The sequence below is a fragment of the Trichosurus vulpecula genome, chromosome 2 (genome assembly GCF_011100635.1).
Source record: "Trichosurus vulpecula isolate mTriVul1 chromosome 2, mTriVul1.pri, whole genome shotgun sequence".
Taxonomy (NCBI): Eukaryota; Metazoa; Chordata; class Mammalia; order Diprotodontia; family Phalangeridae; genus Trichosurus; species Trichosurus vulpecula.
Genome location: NC_050574.1, coordinates 102,625,066 through 102,640,488, shown reverse-complemented (window position 1 = coordinate 102,640,488; position 15,423 = coordinate 102,625,066). Strand labels below are relative to the sequence as shown.

Here is a 15,423-nt window from a genome sequence, read left to right as displayed (position 1 = left end):
GAGAAATTAAGAGAGAAATTAAAGTGACATAAAAGCAAAATTTATCATTAAAATCTATTTTTAAGAAAGAAATTATAATAACTAGGCTTGGCCCCAAAGAAGAGATATGAGAATGTACCTTCTTCCCTTCTTTGCAGAGGTCAGAGACTATAGGTATGGAATATGGCACATGTAGGATATGGTGATTAGATGTTTTAAATTGGGGGTGAGTTGGGGGAAGGATCACTCTTTTTTTAAATTGTTGTTTTAAGGGATAGCTTTCTGTAAGATGGTGGAGGAATGGCTATATTGGGAAATATCAGTGATGTAAAGACAAGAGATATCAATAACAATTTAATAAAAGGACATGTTTTTTTTTAAATCCACAACTGAAATTTTGTCATAATTATTGTGATACCTCACCCAGAAAGGACGTGTCACAAGTGTCAGTTAACAAAATGAGTTTATTTTTCCTATACTGATCACTACGATGAATATCTACTTTTCCTTGCCCTTTCCACAGGTACAAATGATATCCACAAAGACAAAGTATCAAAGTCTTAGAATCATAGAAATTTTAGAGCTGGAAGAGGCCTAATCATCCAATCTAACCCACTCATTACACAGATGAGAAAGCTGAGGCAGAGAAGCAAAACTGATTCAACCAAGATCAGGTAGCCAGTTAGGACAACAATCCCCTGGTCTCTTCCCAAATACATTGGCACAAACATACCATATGAATTTTCAGATCTTACCCACAATGACAAAATCATCAGAGTCACATTCACAGAACTCCTTCAGGCCATTTTGATGAATAGTTGTTTCAACTACTGGGTTTACTTGTAATGCAGAACAACCTATAAAGTGGGGGGGGGAAGATTTTACTAAGCTTTAAGGAGAGGAAAAAAGAGGTGATATTTTTCTACCCTCTTGATAAAACAAAAATAGGCAAGAGAATAGATTTTATTTAAGTAGGATTTTGTTAGAAAACAAAACAAAAGAAACAACTAAGGTTTTAGGGCTAATGTATTCAATAAAGCTGTCTCTGGTAGCTACAGAAAGATGAATCAGATACAAAGACAGAAAGATAAATAAGGCACAATCAATGATGTTCAAGGGGTTTACAGCGTATCAAGGGAGATAAAGCACATACCACAAATAAGTATACTACAGGGCCAGAACATGCAACATTTCCTATGAGAAATGCAAAGAGCTACAGGAATTCTGAGGAGAGAAAAAAAAATCACTTCTATGGGGATTGGGAAGAAACCCTTCATGGAGAAGGCAGCATCTGAGTTAGGCCTTCAAGGACAAGAGAAATTTCAACAGGTGAACAAGAAGGCAAAATGGAAAATGCTTTAGGAGAAGGGCATTACTTGAGCAAAAGGTCCACAGACAGGCAACTTCCAGACTTGTTTAGAAAATAGACAGTAACCTAATCTTTAATATAGGAACATCTGGAAGGGTAAACTGAAACCAGATCAGGGACAGTCAGGGACCCTAGACTTTTTAGAGAAGCTAGGTCATGAAATGGATAGAGTGTTAGACCTGGAGTCAGGAAGATCTTAAGTTCAAAGTGGCCTCAGCTTCTTACTAGGTATGTGAGGTAGCACAAAACACTTAATCTCTATCTACCTCAGTTTCTTCATCTGTAAAATAGTGGCGATAACAGCACCTACCTCCCAGGGTTGTCGGGAAATAATTTCTATAAAGTACTTTGCAAACCTTAAAGTACCATATAAATGCCAATTATTAATAATACTATGGGAAAATATGATTGAAGTGGTGTGTGAGGAAGGTTAATTTGGCAGAAGCGTGAAGAACAGACTTCTTGCTAGGAAAGATTAGAGGTTGGGACAGAAATTAAAAGGCTCTTAGAATAACCAACTGGAGAATTAATTAGCATGGGGTACAAGATGAGAATAGTCAAAATATAAAGGAAGAAATTAATTTGGCACATTGTAAAGGAAGAATCAAGACAATTTGATGATTGACTGAATATAGAGGGCAAAGGAAAGGAAGGAAAGAAAGAAGATTGTGAGGTTTTGAGCCCAAACAACTGAAAAAAGGTTGAACAATTAAAAATAGTGAAGTCAGAAAGAGGAAAGTTTGGGACAGAATCAGATGAATTTGGTCTTAGACGAGTTGAATCTGACTAAGGCAGCTAAAAGCCAACTGGGTAGAAATTCATTCTTTGGACTTACCTCCTCAGTGCCTAACACATAGATGATTAATAAATATTTGTTGATTTATTGACAGAGTGATAGACTTGAGGTCAGGAAAGATCTAGGCTTCATTCCTTCCTGACATTTATTAGTTATGTGACCATAGTCAAGTTACTTAAAATCTCTGAGTCACAGTTTCTTCATGTACACATGAGGATGATACTGCGACTTGCTAACAATCATAAAGCCAAGATATGTCAAAAGTAGGATTTGAACTCAGGTCTTCCTGGCTCCAAGATCATTTCTCAATCCACTACATCATGCTGCCTCTGTTAAGTAAGATATTGCACACAAAGTACTTTGCAAACTTTAAAGGGCCATGTAAATGTTAGTTGTTAGTATAATTAATAATAATAAATGTAGTCCTAGAGCCTGGGGGAAAAGATTGAGGCTATATAGTCTGGGGAATAAGCTACAGAGAAGTGATCATTGAAGCTGGGGTAGTAGATGAGATTGCCAAGGAAAAGAGTAATAATAATAAAGTAATAGTAATAATTATAGTAATAGAGGGAATAGTAAATAAGTTATAATTGGAATGGGCAGCTAGGTGGCACATTAGATAGAGTACCAGGCCTGGAGTCAGGAAGACTCATCTTCATGAGTTCAAATCTGGCCTCAGACACTTCCTAGTTGTGTGACTCTGGCCAAGTCACTTAACCCTGTTTGCCTCAGTTTCCTCATCCGTAAAATGAGCCGGAAAAAGAAATGGCAAAGCAGTCCAGCATCTCTGCTAAGAAAACCCCAAATGGGGTCACAAAGAGTCAGACATAACTGAAACGACCCGATGACAACAAAATCAACGGGAAAGCCAACTTTGGGTACTCCTGAAGTACGAGCGTATACTCAACTGCTAACTGGGAACGACAAATTTCATGCCCCAAACAATTTCTGTCTTGATAGGAGCAGGGGTTCAGGGAGCTAATGTTAATTTCTATCACATGGTTGATACCTCCCATTTAGTTTACCTCTGGTTTATTCCTATTAAATAGCATAACAGGATATACGCTAGGAGTGTGAGGTTGAACAATGAAGCACACAGCAGGGAATGAGAAGCAGGAGAGGATTTTTTTTCCCAATAAGATGGGAGTGAAGCTATAAAAAAAACCTAATTGGATAAATCCACATGAAGCTGGATTGATCTACATACATATTCTTAGATTAAAGAGAAGAAGCCAGCCACCCACAACAAAGAATGAGGTGACCAGTTCTCTGAAAGTCAGAGAGTTCTTGGCAATCATTCAAATGCCTGTTGGTGTTGGGTGGTACTCAGCACAGCCAGGGACAAGCAATCTACCCACAGCCTCAGAGCTGAATTGGTCTAGGAGGTGCTTATTTAAAGGCACAGACTAGTTTCAACGCTAAAATACACAAAGCATTTTCCTCACAATAATTCTGTGAGGCAGGAGGGTATTATCCCCATTTAACAGATGCAGATGATGAAACTAAAACTAGAGACATTATACAATATATAGCTAGGGTCATAACCTGGGTTTGCATGCTATTATCACCATCCTTATTATTAATAGTTGATATGAGTATGGGGCTGTAGGGTTTATAAAGTGTTTTTACATATGTTATTTCATTTGATCCTTACACCAACCCTGGGAGGTCAGTGCCTTTTTACAGAGGCAGAAATTGAGATTTAAAGAGATTAAGTGATTTTTCCATTAAGTGATTTTTACTTCAGAAGCAAGAAGTAAACGAAGTTCTCTGCTGCCTGAATCCAGAGTTCTCTTCCTTGTATGGCTGCCCAGCACATCTGAAGGTACTTAATAGATGCTTGTTGACTGACTGGTTCTAAAAACATCTGGGGATAAATCTTTGAGGAACAACTATGCTTATAGGACTGAGGGAGGAAAAAGAGTCACTGGGGACAGAAAAGGAAAGTAAGAGAGATAATGGGAGAATCCCAGCAGCCAAAAGAGAAAAGAATTTCATGAAAGAGGAGGGGTCAGCAGTTTGAAATGCTTCAGAGAAGTCAAAGATAAGCATGGAGAGAAAGCCACTGGGTTTGAAAAATTATGTTGTTACCAGTGTTTTTTTTTGAGGCAATCAGGGTTTAAATGATTTGCCCAGGGTCACACAGCTAGTAAGTGTTGAAGGCCAGATTAGAACTCACATCATTCTGACTTTAGGGCCAGTTGCTCTATCCACTGAGGTTACTGGTAATTTTCAAAAGAATCATTTCAGTACACTGACATGGACAAAAGCCAGCTGTCAAAGGATTAAGGAACAAATTTGGGAGATAAAGAAGCACATGTGATTGGCTCTTCTGAGAAATTTTATATCATGGATTTTAAAATATATTGCAGTAGGAAGGAATCATTAAGGGCTCCCACCCTCTACCAACTTGCCTTCATAGCCACTGTCAGATGATGTAGCAGATGAAGATTTTTGCTTTTCAGGTATATAAAAGCCCCTCTCCAAGTCAGTTTGGTCAATTCCAAGGGAGCCACTCACTTCCAATCCTTCCCCGCTCTCTCCTGGCTGCTGATTCAGGAGGTTATACTTCATTGTTTCCATTACAGATATGATAATATCTGCGGCATAAAAATGGGCATTCTCCTGCAGAAAAGCACAGAAGAGTTTAAATACTCACATCTTAACCACATGTACTAATTGAAGGAGAGCAAACCTTAAAAAAAATTCCAAGCAGGTATATTTAACTAGGGGCAGATAATTGAACTCTGAGCTTATTCAAAATAAATCTGTTATTGTATGTAATGGCCACCACACTGGCACTCTCAGGATGGCTGCTAGTATAGGTTCTTAGATCTGCTTTACTAGGAAAGATAGGTGTTTCAGGGGTCAACAATCTTCTTTAGTTACATAAGATACAGAGAAGAGAAATAAAGACCAACAGACAGGGCTCTACTGCCTGAATCATAACAATACTGCTATATACTTTACATCCACCAATGAATTGAGAGAGCCTTTACCTCTGAGCAGTCAAGGAACTCTGAACATACAGCTACTCAGAGTCACAACCAGGAAATTACAAGATCCTTCTTATAAGTGAGCAAAGCAAAAAGCTTACCTCTCAAAATATACACTCTTTCAGCTAATAGGCTCAGAGCCAGAAGGCATCACAACCCTCCTGACTCAGTGCCTCATTAGAAATTAACAAAAAGGACCTCAGTATTAGGGTAGCTGAAGGGAATATGCATATATATATATATATGTTTATGTAATATATATGTATATGTGAGTGTGTATGTATGTATATATGTATCTGTATATATATATAGAGAGAGAGAGAGTGGGCACAGGGTGAGTTGAAGATGAAGGGAAGATATCTAAAAGAAGTAAAATCAAATTAAGGGATGAGAGAGGAATATATTGAGAGAGGAAGATAGGAAGAGACACAATGGGGTAAATTATCTCGCATGAAAGTGGGAAGAAAAAGCAGTTCTGTAGGAAGAGAAGAGAAGGCAGGTGAGGGGGAATGAGTGAATCTTGCTCTCATCAGATCTGACCTGAGGAGAGAATACCATATATACTCAATTGGGTATCTTACCCCACAGGAAAAAAGGAGGAAGAAGATAAAAAAAGGGGGGGGATGATAGAAGGGAGAGCATATGGGGGTGGAGGTAATCAAAAACAAATACTTTCAAAAGGGGACAGGGTCAAGGGAGAAAATTCAATAAAGGGGGATAGGTTAGGAAGGAGCAAAATATAGTTAGTCTTTTATAACGAGTATTGTGGAAGGGTTATATATATGATACGCATGCGGCCTATGTTGAATTGCTTGACTTCTTAGGGAGGGTGGGTGGGAAGGGAAGAGGGGAGAGAATTTGGAACTCAAAGTTTTAAAAACAGATGTTCAAAAACAAAAAAAAAGTTTTTGCATGCCACTAGAAAATAAGATACACAGGCAATGGGGCGTAGAAATGTATCTTGCCTTACAAGAAAGGAAGGGAAAAAGGGATGGGAGAGGAGTGGGGTGACAGAAGGGAGGGCTGACTGGGGAATAGGGCAACCAGAATATAAGCCATCTTGGAGTTGAGGGGAGGGTAGAAATGGGGAGAAAATTTGTAATTCAAACTCTTGTGAAAATGAATGCTAAAAATTAAATGTATTAAATAAATAAAAAAAAGAAATTAACAAAAAGTGTGTAAGCCTTCCTGCAAGCAAGCAAGCTTCCCTTAATGGGCTCCATATGAGGCCTATTAATGGGCAGGGAAGATCTTATTCCCCATTAACATTATACCATAGTCCTGCTCTGATGCCACATCCTGGCAGAGAGACAACCCTGGGTTGACAGAGGCTATAGCATCAGAGCCCGAGGTCCACAGAGGCTTTAAGCACAGCCCCATTGAGGGACTATGTCTGTTGTCAGAGTCCAGCCTACTTAAATTTTGAAAAGCTCATCCTCAGAGATTTAGCCAGTGGATTATGCCTAGGTGGTTGTTGTTGGTGGTGCTGTTGCTGTTGTTTTTGGAGCAAGGGTAGAAGATGAGGGGGAAGTTCAAAAAGACATAGAAATGTGTGAAAACTGTCTACTAAGGCATAGATAGGGTAGTAATCTATATCGATGGCCAGAGTACCCATACTGATGAAATCAATATCCTTTGAAACATTAAATTATTCAACTGAGTCATTGACCATGGAGTTTAAAAACAGTGTTTTAAGGACTCAGCAAATGGATGCATATGACCCAAAATGTATTTCTAGAACTTACGTCCCATGTAAAGTGAATCAGTGGAGGCAGAGCAGTAGAGTCTAAAGGAACCTAGAGAGCCAAGTTTAACAAAAGATGCAGATTCTTTTCACCTTTTCTACATCAGCAGGAAGCATCAATGTCTCTGGTGAGAAGCTATTCAGAGGAAGAGCTTTTCTGCTGGCTGGGATGGTACCTGCCGACATAAAGTTAGAAACACCCGTTTAGATTTTTCCCAGGGAGAGGTTTAAAGATACTGTTCAAGCTAGCCTGATTCAGAATCAGTTTGGCAATTTGCAATTCAGCAAAACCAACCAACACATGTGTGCAATATTCTAAAGCCAAAGAGGGGAGGGAAGTGTTTTTTCTCAATTCTGTTCCAGGGCCAACCTTAGTTAAAAAAAAATCCTTTTAGCGACTGCTACTGATTATAAAGCTGCTTTAATACAATCACTCCATTGGAAAGAGAGCCATATATAGCTTTTCCCCAGGCTAAAACAAGAAAAACCTGGGGAAAGTGCATTCTGTTGATTACAGCACACTGTTCCTGACATTGAAAGCTTTAGGAACTAAAATTACAATTATGAGTAATGTCAGGGGCCACAAATGTAACACACTGTTTTATTTCTATCATGTGATTTCCCAAGCTGCCTGTGCTTAAGTAAGCATTTTAAGCTCTTCAATAAGAGATCTATGATTTTCATGTGAGAACCATTTACTTGGGGGCCTGTGGCCGGGAAAGAGCAGATAAGAGAGCAGGAAGCAGGTACGTGAGGGCAGAGTTTACTTAGTGCAGGCCAAATGATGCCCTCTGTCCACTACTATGCCATTCCAAAGATAACAAAAAATGACATAAGCAGAGGTACAGAAATGATTTAACTCAGATTCATCATTAATAAGGAAACAGGAGTTAGCTATTTTGTAGCTTCTCATAGTTTTTCAATAGAAATTTGGTTCTCTTGGCATAGTAGTATGATATTCTGGTTGCTGGGGACATGTATTATTCTTTTTGTCTCCCTGTCCTGCCATCACCCAAGAAAGAAGGAAGTCCCTACAGCTGTCACGGGACATGGAGCAAAAAGCTACAGTCACTCATTTAATGTCCTCAAATCTCTAGCAGACAAAAAAGAAAACAGAAAATTCCCAAGCGGATCATTAAACACCCCAGTCCTGGGAAAGGATGTTTACAGCATGGCAGAAAGGGGTTGGGGAATTACCTCAAAACACTTGGGGAGGGGCTAATATAAGGCTTTAACAAAGATTCTTAGGCTTCTGCTGGACAGGGAAGGATCTAGCATCTGCTTCCTGTCGGAAATTTCTCAGTTGAGAGAAAATTGAGCTATAGGCTGATTTAAAAATCACACAAAGAAATTTGAAATCATCCTTTCACTGGAACAGGAAGGAACCTCAGAAGTCACCCACTAAGTGTCAGAGTCAGTATCCAAATTTGAAGCCAAGTTCAGCAGTCCAAGTTCAGTGCTATTTGTAATCCATTGCAGATTTTATAAGTTAGACTGAAAGAAAGAATTCCTTCCATTTCATAGTGTGTAAGTGGGGGACAAGGCCTCCTCCATCCCTTTCCTTCTCCTACAGTGATAAGTTCGCATTTTCATTAGTGATCAATCATCATCTGACGACCACCAAACTTAAAAGTCACTCTTCAAAACTGAAAAAGTTCAAGACAGATGAGAAAAGACTCAATAAATAATGCCAGGAGGCTCAGTTAATCATGAGCCAACCACAAATACCTGCAGAACTGGCTGTTTCCTCTTTTCTGCAAATCAAACACATATCTTTATATGCCATTCTGCCATGAGAGCTCTACCACATGTCACAAATACAGCAAATAAACTTCATTCATTGTGGCTCAAGGGAATTTTCCTGCTTCCTTATTTCAGGTTTTAGAATTGTTTTAAATCAAATAAGAAAAATAAGTTTTTGAAAAGTGGCCGCTGTGAATGAAGGCTCTCAGATAACACTTTAAAATAATGATACTGACTTTAAAAATAAAAGGAAATCAGTGACAAAACGAAAGTTCCCACATGCACCCAAATAACTGGATATAGAGGCCCATCAATTGGAATATGGCTAAACAAATTGTACATGAATATACTACTACTCTGTGGTTATGTAATACTACTCTGCTGGAAGAAATAATAAATAGGATGAAAACAGAGAAGCATCAGATGACTTATATGAATGGAGGCAGAGTGACGTATGTAGAATCAAGAAAATGATATATACCATGACTACAGCAATGAAAATAGAAAGAGCAACCAGAAAACAATTAAAAATGACTGTTGCAAAATTACAAAGAACAAGCATGGCCCCAAAAAGGAGATATAAGAGAACACCTCCTCTAGTCCTTTTGAGGGGACCTGGCAGCATCCACAGCTGTGGAACATTACAGATATTGTCAATTTTTTTGGTGTATTAATTGGTTTAATCGAGTTTTCTCTTCTTCCTCTTTTTTTTTGTCTTTGTTATATAGTATGATTCTTTAAAAGGGTAGGATATAGGAGGAAGGTAACATAAAAAAATCAGTAAAAATGTATTTTTAAAAGCATGCAAGAATATGTATATTCACATGAGGGTTATCTCCTTTAAAAAATAAGAATAATAATGATAATGAAGGCAGCTCTCAGCTTTGCACATCACTTTGAAATTATCAAAGCACTTTCACAAGTAGTCAGTCAACTGAGGAGCTTATTAATTTATTCTAATACTGCATTAATTGCTTAGAAATACTGCTCAAGACATATATAACTCCTCCTTTGGAAATGGCTTCAGAGCCCTTGGTGTTGGCACCGGACAAAGCCAATCTAGGGTCAACAATGAGTTTTGATTATAAAGAAATAAGGTAAATTCTTTCAAATGGCTGATAAATAAGATCCAAAGGCAGTTCCACAAGAAGCCATCTGGAACAATTAGAGCGTCAGCAGAGTAAGTGGAAAGCCTGCCTAGAGGGTTCTTTGAAGGACAATGTTCGCCTAGACTCAAGAATTCTAATGCAATTAAATGTTTAAAAAAACAAAACGAAATTGTATCATTCATGTGTCGCCTCTCATCTACAGAGACTGAGGGATTAGGAAGGTGTATATATTTTGCATTTATTTCTTTGTGTGGTGTTCTCCCCTCTTCCCCCAGCAGAACATGAACTCTTTAAGAGCAAAGTTTCATTTTTTCATTTTTGCCTTTGTATGCCCGGAGCCTAGCATAGTACCAGCAATGTTTATTGAACTGGACTGAACTGAATTCTCACACTTGGGTCACTAGGATGACACATCTGCTTGTCACTATTGAGAAGTTTTCTGACAGAAATATATCCAGTTCCTCTTTCACAAATAAATATAACTAGATATTACGTTCCTTGAAGAGAAGTCATATGTTTTATACTTTTTTAATGCCTCCACAATTCCGGGTACAATGCTGCTAGATAATTAGAGGTTAAAAAACAATATGGCATAGGGGATTGAATGCTAGAAATGGGTTTAACTCTGGCCTCTAACATTTAATAGTTTTGTGGCCATGAACAAGTTACTTAACTTCCTTCAATTTCCTCTTCTGTAGAACGGGGAGGATAATATTTGTTGTAACCTACCTCACAGGGTTGTTAAAGGTTTCAAATATTTTAAGGTGCCATAAAAAACCAGCTGGGACATACACACACATATATGTCATATAGACATGGGACATAAATACATATGTGTATAAACATACATGTGGAACAATATATGTGTGAGTTTTTTATATATATGGATATCTGATCTAGATAGATATATAGACATTGGGATAGTATGTGTGTGTATATATATGTATATATACATATGTGTGTATATATGTTACAAAAGCTTAAAACAGCACTAAGACATTTGAGATAATGTGTGTGTGTGTGTGCGCGCGTGCACAGGTACTTTTTCTTTTTTGCCAAACCTCTGATTTCATTGGTCCTGGGAAGCTCTTAATGAGGAACTTCCTCATCTATTGAAGATCTGTATCTCCCTGCTACTTATAATCTTAGAACAGGGTTCTTAACCCGAGGCTGATGAAATTTTTAACATTTCTTAACTTCATTTCAATAGAATTAGTTTCCTATATGATCCTACGTAATTTAGTGCACACATTTAAAGACATTGTTCTAAAAAGGCTTCTGTAGGCTTCACCAAGACTGCCAAAGGGGATCATCATACAGAAATACTTAAAAACCTCTGGTCTTAGTTGCCCAGGGGCACCAAGAACTGGCTTGTCTAGGATCACAGAGAGGTCCAAGGCTGGACTCAGACCCAGAGGCCTCTATTAGCCTCTCAGCTATTATTACTCACTAAATATCTTTTTTACGCTTGCGTTGCTTGTGTTTGTATTCTCAGCATTTAGCACAGTTCCTGGCACATAGTAAATGCTTGTTAAATAACTGCCCCTGTCAGTTTTTAAAAGGTGAATCAGTAGAAAGGCTGTTCCTTAATCACAAATCCACTCAGGATGAAGACCCAAAAGTTGCTAAATGGGCTAATAATTTGTTTTTTAGCCAAAAGGAAAAATCAGCCACCTTATCTCCTGCTATGAAATCTCCATTTTAATTACTATGCAATCATTTTATACATGTTCTGTTTATACTTATATGTAAGTGCCTTAAGAGCAGGGAATTTAGTTGTCTTATTTTGCTTGGTTTTCTTTCTTTACCCCTTGTGCTTAAGGCCAATATAAGGCACACAGTAGGCACTTAGTAATCATTGATATAAACACCAAGCCATGAGCTGGGTGGCTCAGTGGGTAGAGCATTGGGCTTGGAGTCAGGGATACCTGAGTTCAGCCTCAGACACTAGCTGTGTACTCCTGGGCAAGTTCCTTAATCTCTGTTTGCCTTAATCTACCCAAAAAGAAAATGACAAACAACTCCAATATCTTTGCCAAGAAAACTGTATGCACACTATGGTACCACAGAGTGATGAAGAGTTAGACACAATTAAATGAGTAAAAGACAACAAAAGCCAAGATTTAGATATAACCAAGGAAAATCATTTAAGTGAACAGATATAATTAGCCAACAATACCTTCTTCAATAGGGGTCATCAGCTTTAGGGGCCAGTGGGAAGTACTGCTGTTCACAAGAACTTGGGAGCGGGCTGGAATTTTAGACCTTGTTAAGATGGCTGATGGAGACAGGCTCTCTGGAACCATAACATGCTGTTCTGATGAAGACAGAGATAAGCATGTATCCATTTCTTCTGAACAATTTAGGGAGCTGCCCTCTGTAGCAGTACTATCTCCCAGCAATAGGGTTGCCGTGAGGGAGTCCCCAGGAGGAGTAGGCGAACATCCCAAGGGAAAGGGTCTGTGGCTGGTTATGAAATGGGCCTTGTTGCTCTCATGCACTGGTACAGGGGTGGACGAATCTGGCAACTGGGCCTGTCCCTCTGCAGGTACCGCACACTGTGGTAAGTTAATCCAGGCGGCCTTGTGCCTCGCGGACCTAATATCAACTTGGCTAAGAGGAAGAGGAGTGTGAGATGGGCTGCATCCCTCCCCTGTGTCTTCAGACTCATCACTGCTCCCCTTCCAGGAATCCACAGCAAACTCTTGCCGTCCGGCAGCTTGGGACACCATCTTTCCAGGCCTCGACAAGTTCAAAACAGACAGGAAGATTTCTCTGATGGCTTCCATACCATTTGGATGGGACCTAGTACTCCTGTCATGTCCAGCTACTAATGGCCTGGAGAGTTGATCTGTAGAAAGAGATAATGGATTTCTGAGAAACATTACAGGTAAACATCAAACACATTTAAATTGTGCTTTTAAAAAGCACCTGTTCAAATCTAGAATTTCTACCTTAAAATAGAAGCTCATTCTTGTTTGTTTCTGTATCCCCAGCCACCTAGCACATAATAGGCACACAGTAGGTACCTTAATGAATGCTTGTTGATTGATTCCTTGATTTATAAGCCTGAATATATGCCATGGTTTGGTGAAAAGAGGCCTAGATTTGGAGTCAAAGGACAGACTAGTATCCCTTATTATCTGTGTGACCTTGGACAGGTCACTTAACTTCCATTGGACTTATGTTTTTTGAATGATGGGATTGGACAATTGTGTTGGTCTTTTCTAGCTCTAATCCTATGGCAATCATGCTTGCTGTAAAAGATTTAGCTTTAGCAGCAAGAGGTAGGTGAAAGCAACATGACTGTCATGGAAGTGTTTTGCATGACTACATATGTACAACCTATATCTAATTGCTTGCCTTCTCAATGGGGGCAGAGGGGGTGTAGAGAGGGAGGAAGGGAGAGAATTTGGAACTCAAAATTTTACAAATCAATGTTAAAATGGTTTTTACATGCAACTGGGGAAAATCAAACACCAAATTTAAAAAAGAAGTAGGTGAAAGGCTAGAAACAAAAACCTGCGTGCTGAAAGAGTAAAAAATCCTTAGACATACCTTTATCCCACAACAATCTTGATGGCCTACTCCCTTCAAAGCCCATTTTTAGATACCACAAGAAAATACAAACCATGACACAGAGTTCACTACCCTTTAACATACCACTGACCCGAGCCAAGGCCTTTGCTCTATTTACTGGAAGGGACTGCCTGAAGATAAAATCATGAGCTTGTACCTCCCATTTCCTTTTCAGTAAAATGAGGCCAAGATTGACTTCTTGGCAAACTTTGAATTATATGAGATTGAGGATCATATTTTAAAGAGCTTGGCCAGACATAAAAATTGCTGTTATATCCAAATTTTGTTTCAAAACTTTACAGAGATACAAGGATTGTGCTGAATTTTTTGGGGGGGGGTTTACATAACAGGTGTGGTGAAAAGGAACAAGAGATGGGAGTTAGGGGACCTGGGTTTAAGTCCCAACTCTAGGAATTACTGGCTGTGTGACCACGGGCAAACCACTCCACCTCTGAAACTCAGTTTCCTGATCTGGAAAATGGGTGATAATCCCTGCCTCCCCTACCTCATGGGGTTATAATTAGGAATTTGCTTTGTAAGCCTATAATGATAATGATAGCAAAACAGAAACTTGAGGTAGCAAAGTGAAACTGGGCAGCTTAGTGGCCCAGGGCTTCCAGATGTTAGGCTCAATGCTCCATCTGCTATGCCATTGCCCAACGGCCCTTAAACAGCTGTATTCCTTCAGTTATAACTATTTTTAAACAAAATGAAATACTGTTAATAAAATCTAGTCTTAGTTTTCCTCACATTTCTAATGGTGATCTGAGATGGTAAGCACTTTAAAGTCATTTTTCTTTTTCTTTTTTCCCCTGATAAAAGAATTGCATAATCCTAAAGTTGAAGGGGACCTCACAAATCATCTTGTCCAACTCATATCTCAGCAAAAATAACCCTCTGCAAAAGACCAATTCTGGGTTCTGGATACTCTGGCCCATATCTGTAATGGCCTTCCCATCCTCAGCTCTCATTTCAGCTATAGGTCCTGTCACTGGAGCAAGAACATTGACACAGCCCTCATCACTTTAATTTAATATCAGTTCTTAATAATGGGAGGTCAGGGTCCAGAATAACATAGCATGGTGGAGAAGAGTTCAGGGAAGTCTTGGGATGGAAGCTGTCTCCAGAAAAGGTTAATGAGAATGACTGCTAATTGGATGGGCATCTATGGACACGTCTGTTATATAGCATCCTTGATTCATCAGAATTCACTCTATCCATGTCCACAAAGCAGTGTGGAAATAGGCTATCAGCAGGAAAGTGGAAAAATCCCCACTAACAGAGAACCAGTATTCAGTGCATAGCAACATTCATTTAAATTAATACAAATATAGGGTAAAGGACATTTTTCTCATGACCACAACTAGGATTGTAACTAAGTTAAACTTGCCAATGTTTCTATTATTTAAAAAAAAAGGACAAGCACTATAGAAAAGAGATCTTTGTGGCACCAAACAATTCTACTGTCAGACTGCTTCAAAGTGAATCTAACCTTCATTAGTGGACCAACTTATTCAGGCTCCAAAAGATTATCGAACCAAGATGAGTGTGCGCTCGCTCTCTCTCTCTCTCTCTCTCTCTCTCTCTCTCTCTCTCTCTCTGTCTCTCTCTCTGTCTCTCTCTCTCTCTCTCTCTCTCTGTCACTCACACTCACTCACACACACACACACACACACACACACACACACACACACACACACATACATACCACACACACTCAAAAGAAGCCCATGAGCTTGCCCTTCCTAAACTGGTCAGAGATGTTTTACCTATAGCCTACTACTGAGATGATTCCCATTAATGGAATGAAGTGGTGACATGGTCATTCTGTGGCTCTGACCAATATATCAAACCAGGGGCCTCAGACCTCGAAGCTATGTACCCATCAGACAATGGTTGCTGGTAACAATCAGGGGCGCCATTTAGAGAGGATATGCTAAGGGCAGGGCTTGCTTTCACAGGTCTGCTTTTACTTCTTCAGTTGGCTCCAATCACCTTTACTGGGCCCCAGTTTCCACATATGTAACACAGAGGAGTTGTACTAGATGACCTCTAAGGTTCCTTTTCAACTCTAAATCCTATGATCCCATGATTTAAAGTCATTACCA

At 39.2% G+C, this 15,423-nt stretch overlaps 1 protein-coding gene across 2 annotated transcripts in view; it reads right to left on the bottom strand.

Moving 5' to 3' along the window:
* RUBCNL (rubicon like autophagy enhancer) overlaps nucleotides 1-15,423 on the bottom strand; it is a 44,094-nt gene that overhangs the window by 16,694 nt on the left and 11,977 nt on the right. For both annotated transcript variants that reach the window (XM_036747935.1, XM_036747936.1), the window contains exons 4-7: nucleotides 11,916-12,587; nucleotides 6,978-7,060; nucleotides 4,559-4,769; nucleotides 735-836 (exon numbers count right to left, since the gene is read on the bottom strand). In XM_036747935.1, the coding sequence (XP_036603830.1) occupies nucleotides 735-836; nucleotides 4,559-4,769; nucleotides 6,978-7,060; nucleotides 11,916-12,587 (1,068 nt within the window). The remainder of the gene's footprint in view (nucleotides 1-734; nucleotides 837-4,558; nucleotides 4,770-6,977; nucleotides 7,061-11,915; nucleotides 12,588-15,423) is intronic.